Below are 14,536 nucleotides of genomic sequence, written 5' to 3' on the forward strand. Positions count from 1 at the left end.
CGATAGACATCGATTCGTGAAGTATGGCAACGTTGCTGGAAATAAAACAACCGCAATTAATAATTTATTTAATGTGAAAGCAGAACAAAATGGCAGTTTATTTTATTATGATATGAAAATATAATGGTAAACCAAAGCTGATTGCATATTGGAAAGTATGCCTAAGTTTGCTCAAATGCTTTGGCCATTCTATGTATTCTTAGGAATTATTAAGCTCCTAATCTATTCATCTCATATCGCCTTATTTTTTTTAATAATATTTGTTTATGGCTTTTTTTACGTTAAAAATATAAATATTTTCAAAAATTTGATTAAATATTCGACCTGACTATCGATAGCAGATTGGCATGGCGCTACTCAAGCATATACCCGATCTATCGACTCTATCGATAGTTATAAGCCCAGCTCTAAAAGCCAAGCGGAAATCCAAAAATCAAAAGGAATTAAATATAATGGTGGAACCGAAGACCCAGCCGCCCGTGGAGCGTCCACCGAGCGCAGAGACCTTTCTGCCCCTCAGCCGTGTGCGCACGATCATGAAGAGCTCCATGGACACGGGCCTGATCACCAACGAGGTGCTCTTCCTGATGACCAAGTGCACGGAGCTATTCGTTCGCCATTTGGCGGGTGCGGCGTACACGGAGGCATTCCGCCAGCAACCGGGCGAAACACTCAAGTACGAGCATCTTTCCCAGCTGGTCAACAAGAGCAAGAATCTCGAGTTTCTGCTGCAGATCGTGCCGGAGAAGATCCGGGTGCACGAGTTCAAGGAGATGCTACGGCTTAACCGCTCCGCCGGCAGCGACGACGACGATGAGTCCGAATCCGGATCTGAGTCGGATGAATAGCCGGCCATGCAGATGTATTTCCGCATGGAAATGGACTGGATGTTCCACCAACACCGACTGATTTTACCGCCACCCAATTATCTTCAATGTTAGACTAGACGATAAGTGAACGATTTTTGATAGAACCCCCGATTAATAAAGAAGCATAAGAGCACTGCGTCCTCCAAATGACCATAAGATCCGCGGATGGTTACCGATTGTCTGCGTCTGATAAGATTGCTGTTGAAAATCCGATACGCTTGTTCACCACATTGAAGTAGAGCGAGCGTGTATAAACCTAATTAACCTATTTGTGATGTCCCATTGAGTAAGATCGATGGTCAAGTCCATAATGAAGAGGATCCTTTGACTCGTATTGAAAGACCACTAGATGTATGAATTTCTCCGTGCATACGAAACAATGAAAGGCGCGAGTTAAAACGTTAAAGAGCATAACATACATATAATTGCACTTGGATTCGATTGGTACATTATACTGGGGCTAAGGATAGAGATTGCAGCTCCTAGACCTTCAGGTTGACGCCGGGATAGCCAGTGGCATTCAGTCCGGTCACCTTGTAGGTGGTGCCAGCTGGAGCAGGCTGATCGAACTTGGCGGCGGTGGTCACGTACAGGATGTCCAAGTTGGGGCCACCGAAGGCGGCGGAGGTGATCTGTTTGGTGGGGAACTTGATCTCCAGCAGGATCTTGCCAGTGCTGCAATAGAGTTTGACATTTAAATCTCGTCTGCGGTTGGAATCTCGAATAGAGAACTTACTTGGGATTAATCTTGTAGATGGTGGCGCCATTGAAGGTGGCCACATACAGATTGCCCTCGGTATCGATGGTCAGGCCATCGGGCAGCAGATGATCCTTGGGACTGTTCTTGCGCAGGTTGAATATGACCTTGGGATTGCTGGCCACACCGGTCTCGAAATCGTAGTCGTAGGACTTCACCTCATAGTCGGTGGTGTCGATGTAGTAGAACTTCTTGGCCTTCTCGTCCCACGCCAGCCCATTGGAGATGCCCACATCGCCCTTGATCACCGACACCTGGCCACCGGCCTCCCAGCGGTACAGCTCACCATGACGGAACTCGAACTCATCGCCAATGTAGCGCATGGTGCCGCCAAAGAAGCGACCACGTGGATCCACCTTGGCATCGTTCAGCCGATTCTTCTCCATCAGCGGCTGCACCTCGAACAGCGTGCGCACCACCTTGGCGCTGGTCGAGACACCGTCCCAGTTGACGATCACCACGCGGCGTCCACAGCCGACGGCGAACTCCTGCGGACGTCCCTCCACCGGCAGCACGAATCCGGCCAAAGTTTCGCCCTCGATCTTCGTCTTGTAGACCTTGTTCTGGCCATAGTCGTAGCGGAGCAGGCTGCCGGCCTCCAGGTCCACGTAGTACAGGCTCTGCCTGGCCACATCCCAGTGGGGACCCTCGCCCAGGCCGGCGAAGGAATCGGGCAGTGGCTCAATCTTGTACGACATCTGTTGGCGAAATTGGGAGCATGGAATCTTGATTAGTGAACCAAATTGATTATATGGATTTAAATATGGATAATATGGATTAACATATGGATTATATGGATTAACATATGGATTATATGGATTTACATATGGATTATATGGATTTAAATATGGATTATATGGATTTACGTATGGATTATATGGATTTCCATGACACAAATCGAATTTTGGAATGCATTATAGCACTTTATGGTTATTATATGTCCATTCCCATTCGAATTAGACTTAATTTTCGACTGGAGGATAGGATCGCTAAGTCAGCACACTTAAATTGGATTAAACAATTAGCCAGTAGCAACAATTAAAATTAGCCTGTACGATAAAATCAGGAAATTACTCTCCAAAAACGATTTTAACAATTAATATTATGATAGTAACGAAAAAACAGGATCATTTCTATACGAGTAACGTAAGAAATAACTAAAAAAAATAATTTCGAACGAAACTGAAACAGTGATATTTTCTAGAATTCCAAAAACTTGATTTTCGCAGCACTTTTTTTCTTTCGACTTTTTAGTTCGTCCTACGTATAGATGCAGTACCGTTAGGCCGAAAAGGCACACTGTGACCACTGGAATCAGCAGCATCTTGCTCTCTGGGTCTCCGAATCCAAACTGAGCCCAAACCCGTCGCCCGAGATGCTTTTATTACCTTCAGACCAGGGCTTCGATTTACTGGCTGAGAAGCGGCGTCATCATCGTCATTATCTCGTCATTATCGTCATCATCGCAAGCGGAACACAATGTAAGATTATTTATTTACTTCCATTTCCATGTTTTTAAGTTCAATTTTTCCACAGGCCGACGTTGCACAGTGGAGTTCTTATTTTCTCTCTTTGCATTTCTCAGCTCCTTATATTTGCCATATTTCAGGTTTTATAAGTTTAGGTAATTTATAAAGTGCTCCAATGGAAGTACACAATTTACACACATTTTTCATATATGTAAATCTGACATTTTTCGCCAGTTGTATTGCCCAGTTGCTCCACTGTGCGTTGCAGCTGCGCTCTTGTGACGTCATGCCCTTCACTTACTCACTCAGCAAAAGCAACAACAACAACACAGTGGCGCGCGATTAACTTTTAACTTTGATTGCGCCTGGCATTTAGCTTTAGATTTTTAATTGACTTTTGTTGTCATTCGGCCGCTGTTATTGAATTGGTCAAGTGGAGACCTTAAAGAGATGCTCAGTGGCAGGGACTTCTGTTATCGGGACACATGTAAATGGCACGGCACAGTGGGGCAAATGCACCCGAAAATGCGAAATTCACATGTGCCTTCTCAGATGTCCAGCATAACAAAGTAATTGAGTACTTAATCCGTGTTGAAGTTGCTTGTTGCAAAACTTCCTTTACAACTTTTTATAGCATCAAATGATTATTATTTACCAAAGGATCAGAAATTAGAACTGTATTTGTTTGGTAATTTTACCAAATAAATTTCCATTTAATTTCGATGTTATTTCGACTTTCTCGTTGGAATATACAATGTAAGCTGAGAGAGCACCGAGAACCTTCTTTTCGCATCACTTTAACACACTTCAAAAAAAATAGGGGACCACTGCCAGGGGAGCACCTACCTTGGAGAAAGTGATTTGCTCGAGATGAGAGATGGGGAATCGAGAATTGAGAATCGGGAATCGAGAATCCTTGGACACCGCTGCGTTGAGTAGCGCGTTCAAACTGAATTCCATCCGATCCGCCCCAAATCTTTTATACCCCAGCCGGCACGGGCGTGACACACAATCTCGCCAAAAACCTCCTCACCCTCTAGATTCTCCTGCTCCGTCACCTTCACCTCCTCCTCCTCCTCCACCACCCACTGATAAGCGAACAATTGGAGGGCTGGATAGCCCGGCCTGATAACAGAGCAACAGAAGCCGGCAACGGGCAATGGGCAAAGGGGCAATGGGAAAATTAACCCGATGGCAAATTGCAAAAATATATTGCAAAACAGATGGCGAAAGTGCAGCATCACAGTTTCGAAAACCCTAACGAGGAATTTTCCAGTTTACGCACCTCAAAGTTACAAAAGTTTGAAACAAACAGCAGAAACAGAAGCCAAAATGTTGAAAATGCCTATCAGAATAATTTAACTGTCTCTGAATGCATTAAGTATCTAAGTATCTTAGTAAATAGGTAATATGCATAAAAGAATCTTAGTAAATAGGTAATATGCATAAAAGTATCTAAGTATCTTAGTATCTTAGTAAATAGGTAATATGCATGAATTTTCCAACTAAATATTGCTAAAACAAGAAATCCATTTGGGTAGATATAGTAAAAGTTGTAGGGTTAAGAAATAATGGCAATTTCTACAAGCACAATGCACAGGAGTGGGCGAGCGGCGATAAAAGTAATTTTAAGCTTAAATTTTTGCACATAAAACTTCAGCTTAATATTTCTCATTTCTCAAGCGCATTTCTATGCTTCCGCTGGACGAGTGATAAGTGATAAGTTGCAGCGCTTGGCGATAAATCGCATCCGAGCCACTGTGCCAAAGGATGGATCTATAGTACGTACATATATGGTATATAGTACATGGTTCGGGATCTGGTGCTCCATGGTATCAGCTGCCCACATGACCTCCACCGGTTATTTATGGCGCATCTTTCGCCGCCCTTTGCACCCAGTCTATGGGATTGGGTTCTTGGGTTTGGGAATCATGACTGGACGGAATCCAAATCCAAATAGAAATGCGAATCTTGAGGTCCATGATGGAGTGCTTATCGGCAGACGGTTGGCACACAAGTTTGCCCCCTGACTGGTATTTTCTATTTTCATCGGTACTCTGAATTTGAATTGCTATTTAATTAATTGCTGTAAGATTTATGGCCATTATTGATAAGGAAAGCACAACCTTTTACCAACTAAATTCGCTAAGGTCAACGCAATAAATCGTAACAATGGAGTAAACACAGGAATCCAAACGCTTTGCACTTGAATATTCATTTTGTTTGTAATTTAAAAACATCTGTTAAAAACTAATTACCGCTTTTGCTTGCTATAGGTATAAATATAGGTTCAAATGGGTATTTTCTCCAAACGTGATATAGCTTATTTAGCTAGTATAATAATTTATATTTATTTGTTTCCTGTTATTTATTTTCACTTTCAATTTCCAATCAAAAACGCACACAAGCCGCGCGCAAACCGCGCCAAAACCGAAATCAAACAAAATCGCGACAAAGTCGCGTCCAAATCGCACCAAACCCAAATACACCCGTATATGTTTTGGCGCGACTTTGCTGCGGTTTTGGTTAGGTTAAGACCTGTTAAACTTTACAGCGCAATCATTACAATTTATGATATATATACATATGTTCAGATTTATTTACGTACAGATTTAAGAATAACAACATATTGTTGCCGAAATACCGTTACATTCAAAAGAGAGTGACAATGCAAAAGGAAAAGGCGAAAAACGCTTGATGGACCGGTTTTTTGTTTTTGTTTTCATCAATGATGTTATTGCCCCCCGTTTCTATGTCAAGGTTATAATAATTGTGCAAATTAGACAGATTTGCAGCGTCTGTGCATCACCTTGCAACCTGTGGTTACTTACCAAAGATAAGCAATTAGCAAGACGCAATTAAATGCAGTTAAATTAACCAAAATAATTACAAAACAAAACTGTAAAAGGAAAAGATAAAAGATACAACAACAAAAACGATCTATGGGGTCAGCTGGCGCCTTGCAGGGCTGCCACCTAATGCACTGTTTGGAGTTGCCAACTATCTGGCAACGCGCATTGGCTGGAATTCGATAACAAGATTTTAACATTTCAAATTGAAACGCGCGAAATTCATCGAACAAATTAATTTACGCTTGCTATAGGGAACGTAAAGCGGACGAGTTTTCATCTCCATTTCCATTTCTTCGGGACACTTCGATTACTTTGACCTATCGACGGCAGTTTCACCCCTAGAAGACAGCAGAAAACAGCTGGGTTTTGAAATGAAAAGGATATGGACATTTCCAGTTGACCTTCGATGGTGCGGCAACGGGGTTGAAAACCATGGAAACCTAGGTGCTAGCGATGTACATTAGGATAGGATTGAATAGCTTGATATCTGTGGTGATTGTCATCCTGGTGGCAGCCTATCTCTACCGCCGAAATCCGGAAGGAAATGGTGAGTTAAAGGAGCTTCTTGTCCACAATTACACCACAATTTCGATTTTAGCTGGCACAAGAAAGGCGTCCAGGAGACCGCCAAATCCGGAGGATCCACTGCCGCCCTCCAACTCGCCGCTCCACGAATTCTCGCGGGCGGCCGTTTGTTCCGACAGCGATGTGTGCAGCCAGTTGGCCAGAAAGGTCCTGGCCAACGGAGGAAGTGCAGTGGATGCCGCCCTGGCGGCCCTGATTTGCAACGGACTCATTGGGATGCAGAGCATGGGCATCGGCGGCGGCATGGTGATGAACGTTTACGTTGCCAAGGAGAGCAAATCCTACAGCATCCTGGCCAGGGAAATGGCGCCGTTGGCCCTGCGGGCGGAGAACTTCTCGTCGTTTCGCGATGAGCAGGATTTCAAGAGATCCGGATGGTCCATTGCCGTGCCAGCTGAATTAGCCGGATATGCGGTGGCCCATCAGAGATTCGGGCGGCTGAAGTGGCAGGATTTGGTGTTGCCCACTTTGGAACTGTGTCGTCGTGGCTACCGATTGTATAAGCACCAGTACGATGCGCTCATACTCAACCAGGACATGATCAGGGCCGATCCCGGCCTGCGCCGTATGTTCATCGATCCCAGTACCGGGCGCTTCTGGCCATTGGGCCATCTCATCCGCCCCTCGGCTCAATTGTGCACCACCTATGATCGGTTGGCCAGAGAGGGACCACTCAGCTTCTACAGGGGATCCATCGCCGATGATCTGCTGGCCGACTTAAAGGACGCGGGCAGTGCCATAACTAAGGAAGACCTCAACCAAGCCCATGCCAAGTTGAGTAGGTCCATTGTGATGCCCCTGGATGAACATGATCTCCATTTGACTCCTCCGCCGGGAAGTGGTCACGTTATCGGCTTCATAATGAACATACTGAAGGAGTTTCGCGCGGAATTCTCAAGAGCCGGAACTATGAGCCCACGGCAGATCCATTTGATGGTCGAGGCGATGAAGTTTGGATTCGTCAAGCGATGGCAACTGGACGCATCGGCCAGCGAGGAGGTGAGCCCACTTCCATTTCCATCTCTTTCGAATCCGTGTACTTTTCAAATCCCTTTGTAAAATGTATAAAAGGAAATCCCTTTGTAAAATGTATAAAGGAAGTATAGTATACCAAAGTGAATAGATTTCAATCTGTATTGAAATAAACTAATATCCCCATTATATAACTTCATTTCCCTCACAGCTTTTGGCGAATTTGACCAGTTTTGAATGGGCCAAATCCGTGGCCAGGCAAATTAACCACACACAGACCTTTAACAGCCCAGAGTTCTATGGAGCTTCTCCTGGCATTCAAATACGAGATGAGCACGGCACTGCGCACACTTCCGTGCTCCATGAAAACGATGCTGTTTCAGTGACCAGCTCTATCAATTTCTAGTAATTATATATTGCGAATCTCTTACATACATATGAATGTGTATAAAAACGAAGTCCTTTTCATTTTGCAGTTTCGGCAGTGGACGAACTGGCAGACGTACAGGTGTAATCTTCAACAACGCCATGTCGGATTTCTCCATTGAGCAGCTGAAGAACTACTTCGATCTGCCCTTCGTGGCTGGCACGAATGGTGTAGCTCCGGCCGCCCGTCCCATGTCCTCCATGAGTCCAGTGATTGTCACCGAACGCGCCACTGGCAAAGTTCGCCTGGTTGTGGGTGCCGCTGGCGGTACCAAAATAATCACCGCCCTCGTTCCCCTTCTCGTGCGCATCCTTTGGCAGGAAGCAAGCATCAAGGCCGCCATCGATGCCAGTCGCATCCATCACCAAATGCTGCCCAACGTCCTGCTCTACGAGTATGGACTACTGCAGAGCTATGTGGAGAGCTTGGAGGATAGAGGACATCGATGCGAACGATATGAGAACCGCGGATCCGTCATCTGTGGCATCGCTCAAGAAAACGATACCATCTGGGTGAACTCTGATTTCCGGAAGCCAGGTGGGGTTAGTGGATTTTAGAGAGTCTGATTCTCAAATTAAACCAAGAATGGTATCAATATTATAGTATTACATAAAGTATTAACATTATGTTTTCCAACAGAAACTCATTCAAACACGTTTATTGCTCAAATATATATGATTTAGCCAATTATTTTTCATTTGATTATATATACGCAATCGCACGAACGAAAAAACATTCAGTATTTGTTAAAACTTTGTGTTACTTTAATGGTACTTAGAGATAAAAATAATTTATTTGTAATTTGTATCAGTTACTAAAATAATTTAAGTAGTATGTATCGTATAATTAAGGTAATAGCCTAGGTGTAAACCTCCTCATACAGACGTGTAAAAGTGTTCTCTCTTGCGGTGGCAACAAATAAATAGCGTTATGTATAAGAATGTTGCAACTATGCCCAGAGTGTTGAGCGCCATCGAGAAGGCGAGCAGATACTTCCATTCGATCCGCAGCTCGGCACAACCATCGTTTCTAAAAGATAGAATATTCTCCATACAGATGCTTGAGTATGCTGCATTTCTAGACTTACTGTGAAAGCTCCTCCTGGCCAGCAGTGAATGCCATTGGTGCCTCGGAGGAGGAGTTGGACACCGCCTCACCTGCCGGAAAGCAGGTGCAATTGTGATAGCTCAGCAGCGAGCTCGATGTTGGTCCGCATTCGCCATCAGCGGATGAGATGAGCTCCGCGAACTCAATCGCCGCACAGACGAGGGCCAAGCAGCAGAAGATCAGAGCCAGGCCAGTGAACACGTACGACTCGGCCAGCAGGACCTTGTAGCAACTGTTGGGCGGCCTGTGGTCCGTGATCTTGTGATCCCTTCGCAGCAGTATGAGACCCGCAATGCTGGCCAAAAGCAGCTGAGGAAGAGGTAAGTTCATTGAATTATACCATCCATCTATATGTGTATCCATCTTATTATCTTACCGACAGTCCGCTCAGATACGGATTGATCAATATGGATGCATTTGGGGCTAGGATTAGTATCCAGGCGGCAAGACCCACAATAAAGAGGCCCACAGCTAGTTGCATAACTAGAAGCTGGCGGGATATATTCAGATTCCTGGTGGCCTGGAGACCTGTAGGTAGAACAAAGTATATTATTGAATACATTCCAATTGATAGATGACTGCGTGACACCCACACTCCATGCAGCTTTGCTAGACATGTGGAGAACTTACTGTCGTGGTTTTTGTGATTGACAACGATCATGCGGCTGTGCCTCAGGCTGTTGCGAGTTGGCGTATGTCGTCCGGCGATCTTCATGCCTTTCATGTTTTGCGGCACTGTGGTGCTCATGTAGACGGCCTGTGCCAGTAAGAGTAGCGATGGATTTAGTGGTCTTTTCGATTACTGAAGATTAAGTCACTCACCTGCGACGCCTGCGGCGGTGGCTCCAAGTCGCTGAGGGGAATCTGCTCGTAGGTGGTCGCATAGCGCAGTGCCCTACCATGATCGCCAGCTGGAGCCGGCAGCTGTGCTGGTTGCGTTGGAGGATCGGCAGCAGCCACTGCCGGCAGCTCATCCCGCTGCGGTACATTTTGATACTTTGGCTCCGGCTTGACAATCGCCAGTGGTGCGCTCCTATTGGCCGCGGGTGACTCATAGTTGTTGATCCCGAAGAACTTGGACTTGGCATCGTTTAGAGCCGCCTTTACAGCGGCTATGCTGTGGCTGGTGTGGCTGGTGTGGCTGCCATTGAGCTCCATTTCCACTTCCGGTTCCGGTTCGGCAGCCATGCCGGACGCCAGCTGCCTTGACTGGGAGGCGCCCAAGTTGTCGTAGGTGCTCACGGGACGGACTGGTTGCACTGGCATGACTCCCCAATCGCCTGGCTAAGTGGACATTCCGGAACTAGGATGAAACCAGGCGAGAGCAGCGCTTCAGGTGCTACGAGCATAGTACTCTCGGCTGCATTCGCTGCAATTGTAATGTTTTTTTAATGAACTGTATGTACAAAACTATTCCTAAATGTAATGTAAGTTCTAAAGTACTTGATTACAGATTTAAAGTTTGTGCTTTCTAATCAAAATTCCCACGCCTTTGGATATGCTACTAATTTTGCAGGCAAATATTACTTTCTTAATGCTACTAATGTTGCAGGCAAATATTACTTTTTTAATGCTACTAATTTTGCAGGCAAATATTACTTTCTTAATGTTTATGTTTTGAAACTGCAATCTTATCGAAAGCACACAGATATTTTCTTAATATAAATTATATGTTAAAAGCAAAAAAACCAAATTTCTAGTTCAAGGGAAAAGGGTATTGATTCAAAGCACCGGTGCGGAAACCTATATTCAAGATTAGTCATTTTTTCCGGTTTCATAGATTTTTTTCCGGTTTTTAAATGGGTCGTTGGCATCCATTGATGATGCTAGAGGGAGATGGAGACAGTGCGAGCGCGACGGACAGAGAAAGAGAGTGAGAGGGAGCAGTTAAAGATAGTTGTTATTCACAAATTCCAGAGAACGAGACGATATTGGTATTTGCTGGTTACTTGGCCAGGTTGTTGCAACTCTACAAATTTCTGGGGGTTCTACAGTTACGGATCGCTGAACAGGCGCTCGTTTCATGTGAAATACCAATTTATTTCTGCCGCTGTACAATCAATATATAAACCTCTAATTGAAAAACTCCACTACTTTCAATCTATTTAGGGACGCACACACACGCACCGAAATAAACAAAAAACATTTCTGATCGTCAAGCTAAAAAACTTTACAACTTTTTAAAGAGCAAACTTGTCGTACCAACTGAAAAAACGAAAGTCCGATTCGGAATCGTTGCGATGGAGAACAGCGAAGGCGGGGAAAGCAGCGTTCAGAAAATGAAGCAAAAAAAGAAAATAAAACTTAACCGAAACGAAACGAATTGAAATCAAAACAAAATCGAACTGAAACTGAACTAAAAAAGTAATGAAAAATAAAAATCTAAACGGATTGGACGGATCGTGAGTGCAACTGTACGCACCAAGAGGCGAAAACAAACTAAAAATAATTCTCATCGAGCGCTTTAAAGCGAGCCATTTCCACTTATGCTTGCTCTCAGATCTATACCTGTATGCGTGTGTGTGTGTACACCTATGGCTACACCTCGAATACCTGAACACAGGTACATATACATCCCACCACCTCGCTCTCACTCTCCCTTACTCTGCCTCACTCTCTCCCACTCTCTCTCGCACCCTCTCGCGCGCGGAGAAGTTGTAAAACCCAAGCTGAGATCGCGAGAGAGTCGGGAAAAGTGGCGTCTTGGAAGTGGAAGGCATTTTAGCCAAGGTTAAAACTATTGCCCACTTGCAGTGTGTGAAAAAGTAGCGGTCTAATGTTAATTTATAACGCTCAAAAAATGTCTTAAAATGATCGTTAAATTGTTTTTTAAAATTTTTTGTATTATCATTTGCATTGATAAGAATCTGAATCCTTTTGAAGCTATATATTTATTCTAATATAAGTATTTATATCATAAAAGTAAAGAAACAGCCTTGTTAGTTTACAGGAACATAATCTTATAGTATTTAAGTTTGTGGATAATGTTCAAGATCTCAAGGCATTGCAACTATCTTAATTTCTATTAGTTCTATTAATTTCTATTTCTATTTAGTCGCTTAGAAATTTACTATGTAAAACATATGAGTCAAATTGATCATAGTATTTTGAGCTTTCTTTCTTAGTTGCAAATGTATCTTGTAGATTAATTTCACGTCACACTATAAACTCGCCATTTAACTGGATTTGCATATAGTATCTTAACCGATATTCGCAAGCTTATCTATACTAAGCTTTTTATTACTTTAGATGGTTCAGTAATAAAAAGCTCGTGTTCAAGTTGGCAAGACGACTAAGCCAAGACGTTGGGTTTAAAATGGGCAGTAGTTTTGCTATTGCTGGCCACTCTTTTGTTAGCCCTCGATTTCAAGACCGTTGAATTGCTCTGCAGTTGTCTTTGCATTTAGCAGTTAATCTAGTTATATCATACATAGGTAAAAATGTTAAATAATATTTGCCAACTGAAGCATTGCAATGCTGGCTCAAAAGACCATAAACTGACGTCAGCTGGGAAAAAAGGGGGACTGTTTTCACGATGAAGATGATGATGATAATGATGACGACAAAGCCTGGTCAACGGACCAATGCACCTTTGCGAAATGTTGCGGAATCACAAATTGTTAATCATGCGCAATGATGGATTGAGAATGAAATATGTTACGATGACAAATGTACAAATATGTTTTTTAAAATCCCGCTTCCCATCAAAAGCTGAGAAAAGCCCCATTTTGACTTCCCTTTTCCGCTAGTTGAACCATAATCTCCCGTTTGGTTTATTGATTTTTATTGGCTGTCTGTGGAGTGGCTGACATTTAGTTGCCAAAATAACACTTGTCATTGCGGTATATTGAACCTGGAATTAGGACAGCTATAGAAATAAAATCCGAAAGTCCGTTCATCAGCAATTTACTTGCACAATTTGCCACAGTTTGCGACTTAGAACGTTCGGCAGTGCCAATTATTGGTATTAAACAGAACACGGCTACTATTGTGATCCAGTTTTAGTACGGGTTTTAAGTCCTACTTCTTTCATTAACTTGTACTCGGCTTGGGTTACTTCGCTGGGAACCAACTGGTCAGCAAGGTGCAGAAAACGAGGAATCCGACGTTTGAATACCCTCGTTTGCATTTAAAGTTGATGATAGTTTTCTTAATAGAAATTTAAATTCTGTTTAAACTAAACATTTATGTAGTTTTAGAGCTAAGAAGCTAGCATCATAAGCAGTATCTGAGCAATTCATTTAAAGCAACCAATTTTTATGATCAAAAAGGGAGACAAGATTAATTAGTAAACTCTTGTTGATGCTAAAAGAAAGACTGTTTCTGATTTTGGTCACGCGCCTTTGCGCCCCCGCTAATTGCGAAATTTACACAAATTTTTATAGCTGAGCCATTTTGGCGGCATACATGTATATCAATCTATCCAAATACGGACTTTCTAAAAATATATATTGTACATGAGTATTGAGTGTTCTTTTAAAAGAACACAATGTTCCAAGCCAAGCCATCAGATACATATGTGATATATATCCCTGAAGAAAGGTGCGGTGAGCATCTGGTAATGTGGCTATATGGTAATAATTAGCCACCGCGTTTTCCTTGATGGATCGGATAAACTTCCGCAGAGGGCAGTGGTGGCAGTGGCAGTGTGGAACGCTTGGATCGACTCTCGACTCTCGAATTGTGTAAAGCTCTGCGATTGCGCATATTGTGTTTCGCGTTGCGTCGCCAACAACGCCACAATGCAAAGACCAAAGACCATAGACAGACAGCCAGCGACCAGCGAAAACCCACCGAACTACCGTCCGCCATTCGTCGAGCGGTAAATAAGGCTACTACACTGCTAGAAAAGCTGCTAAGCTGTCACATCCAAAACTAATATATATGTATGTAGTATGTAGTTTGTAGTGCCTTTTAACAAGATTCTGAGCAGTGTTAGCACTCGTAATAGCACATAATTACACAAACAAAGAAATATTTGAGGTATTTTATGTAAAAGAATATATATTAAGATATCTAGATACAAGCAATTAAAAAACTTTCGACACAGAACCGGTTGAGTAGCTCTAATAAAGGTCTAGTAAAGGTCGCTTTCGGATCGCAGTGATAAGAAAAGTGTGGGAGAACCTCAACGATTCCCAAGTTCTCCAGCTGCATACTTTCGCTGAAAATGTGAAATGGTCGTGGAAAATCTAGAAAATTGGCTGTTTGTCAAGTGTAAGAGACGATCGGTCAGCCAAGCAAACAACCAACCACCTACCAATGAAACTCTTGTTGGTGACGCTGCACAATGGGCCATATTTCCATTTCTGGTCAGCGTAACAAATGGTTAAAAGCTCTATAACTTTGGAGACATGGGGAATATCGTATTGTGGAAAATTCAACATTTAAATAGGACCTTAAGGAAAATAAGTCATACTCGCAAATGGAAAAGTGCTCGCTTTTGCTCCATGGTGCGTTGGTTCCATTGGCGCGTCGTCGCTGCACATGCGCAGTAC

At 43.3% G+C, this 14,536-nt stretch overlaps 5 protein-coding genes across 6 annotated transcripts; 3 read left to right on the plus strand and 2 right to left on the minus strand.

Annotated features, from left to right (window-relative positions):
• Nucleotides 1-382: 382 nt before the first annotated feature.
• On the plus strand, nucleotides 383-1,025 carry LOC122623200 (chromatin accessibility complex 16kD protein). The gene has a single exon (XM_043802208.1). It carries the CDS (start codon nucleotides 453-455, stop codon nucleotides 846-848), a length of 396 nt encoding a protein of 131 aa, XP_043658143.1. The 5' UTR covers nucleotides 383-452; the 3' UTR covers nucleotides 849-1,025.
• Nucleotides 1,026-1,262: 237 nt separating this feature from the next.
• LOC122623198 (regucalcin) lies at nucleotides 1,263-4,047 on the minus strand. 2 transcript variants are annotated; one of them, XM_043802207.1, is made up of 3 exons: nucleotides 3,942-4,047; nucleotides 1,606-2,324; nucleotides 1,263-1,544 (listed from the first exon to the last, which is right to left on the minus strand). In XM_043802207.1, exons 2-3 carry the CDS (start codon nucleotides 2,322-2,324, stop codon nucleotides 1,352-1,354), a joined length of 912 nt encoding a protein of 303 aa, XP_043658142.1. In that variant the 5' UTR covers nucleotides 3,942-4,047; the 3' UTR covers nucleotides 1,263-1,351. The 2 variants fall into 2 exon arrangements, with proteins under 2 accessions (XP_043658142.1, XP_043658141.1); XM_043802206.1 differs by lacking the exon at nucleotides 3,942-4,047 and adding an exon at nucleotides 2,906-3,024.
• Nucleotides 2,984-3,922, plus strand: LOC122623201. Its single transcript, XM_043802209.1, has 3 exons — nucleotides 2,984-3,107; nucleotides 3,163-3,250; nucleotides 3,330-3,922. Exons 1-3 carry the CDS (start codon nucleotides 3,002-3,004, stop codon nucleotides 3,439-3,441), a joined length of 306 nt encoding a protein of 101 aa, XP_043658144.1. The 5' UTR covers nucleotides 2,984-3,001; the 3' UTR covers nucleotides 3,442-3,922.
• A 2,279-nt stretch (nucleotides 4,048-6,326) lies between the features above and the next one.
• LOC122623823 (glutathione hydrolase 1 proenzyme) lies at nucleotides 6,327-8,488 on the plus strand. Its single transcript, XM_043803169.1, has 4 exons — nucleotides 6,327-6,494; nucleotides 6,546-7,531; nucleotides 7,716-7,909; nucleotides 7,981-8,488. The coding sequence occupies exons 1-4, from the start codon at nucleotides 6,401-6,403 to the stop codon at nucleotides 8,486-8,488; spliced, it is 1,782 nt and encodes a 593-aa protein (XP_043659104.1). The 5' UTR covers nucleotides 6,327-6,400.
• A 167-nt stretch (nucleotides 8,489-8,655) lies between these two features.
• Nucleotides 8,656-11,458, minus strand: LOC122623824. The gene is made up of 6 exons (XM_043803170.1): nucleotides 11,241-11,458; nucleotides 9,861-10,407; nucleotides 9,669-9,795; nucleotides 9,415-9,566; nucleotides 9,019-9,347; nucleotides 8,656-8,960 (listed from the first exon to the last, which is right to left on the minus strand). Exons 2-6 carry the CDS (start codon nucleotides 10,302-10,304, stop codon nucleotides 8,807-8,809), a joined length of 1,206 nt encoding a protein of 401 aa, XP_043659105.1. The 5' UTR covers nucleotides 10,305-10,407; nucleotides 11,241-11,458; the 3' UTR covers nucleotides 8,656-8,806.
• Nucleotides 11,459-14,536: the final 3,078 nt, after the last annotated feature.

The sequence above is a fragment of the Drosophila teissieri genome, chromosome X (genome assembly GCF_016746235.2).
Source record: "Drosophila teissieri strain GT53w chromosome X, Prin_Dtei_1.1, whole genome shotgun sequence".
NCBI classification, from domain to species: domain Eukaryota; kingdom Metazoa; phylum Arthropoda; class Insecta; order Diptera; family Drosophilidae; genus Drosophila; species Drosophila teissieri.

Excerpts from the sequence above, each read along its gene's own strand:
- LOC122623824 (XM_043803170.1), bottom strand. The coding sequence starts at position 10,304 with ATGCCAGTGCAACCAGTCCGTCCCGTGAGCACCTACGACAACTTGGGC. Across the intron at positions 9,796-9,860 it reads CACCGCCGCAGGCGTCGCAG|GCCGTCTACATGAGCACCAC; the intron begins GTGAGTGACTTA and ends TTACTGGCACAG. Across the intron at positions 8,961-9,018 it reads GGCCAGGAGGAGCTTTCACA|AAACGATGGTTGTGCCGAGC; the intron begins GTAAGTCTAGAA and ends TCTATCTTTTAG.
- LOC122623201 (XM_043802209.1), top strand. The coding sequence starts at position 3,002 with ATGCTTTTATTACCTTCAGACCAGGGCTTCGATTTACTGGCTGAGAAG. Across the intron at positions 3,108-3,162 it reads CATCGCAAGCGGAACACAAT|GCCGACGTTGCACAGTGGAG; the intron begins GTAAGATTATTT and ends ATTTTTCCACAG. Across the intron at positions 3,251-3,329 it reads TTCAGGTTTTATAAGTTTAG|TTGTATTGCCCAGTTGCTCC; the intron begins GTAATTTATAAA and ends ATTTTTCGCCAG.
- LOC122623823 (XM_043803169.1), top strand. The coding sequence starts at position 6,401 with ATGTACATTAGGATAGGATTGAATAGCTTGATATCTGTGGTGATTGTC. Across the intron at positions 6,495-6,545 it reads CCGAAATCCGGAAGGAAATG|CTGGCACAAGAAAGGCGTCC; the intron begins GTGAGTTAAAGG and ends TTTCGATTTTAG. Across the intron at positions 7,910-7,980 it reads ACCAGCTCTATCAATTTCTA|TTTCGGCAGTGGACGAACTG; the intron begins GTAATTATATAT and ends TTCATTTTGCAG.
- LOC122623198 (XM_043802206.1), bottom strand. The coding sequence starts at position 2,950 with ATGCTGCTGATTCCAGTGGTCACAGTGTGCCTTTTCGGCCTAACG. Across the intron at positions 2,325-2,905 it reads TGTGCCTTTTCGGCCTAACG|ATGTCGTACAAGATTGAGCC; the intron begins GTACTGCATCTA and ends TTTCGCCAACAG. Across the intron at positions 1,545-1,605 it reads ATCTACAAGATTAATCCCAA|CACTGGCAAGATCCTGCTGG; the intron begins GTAAGTTCTCTA and ends ACTCTATTGCAG.
- LOC122623200 (XM_043802208.1), top strand. The coding sequence starts at position 453 with ATGGTGGAACCGAAGACCCAGCCGCCCGTGGAGCGTCCACCGAGCGCA.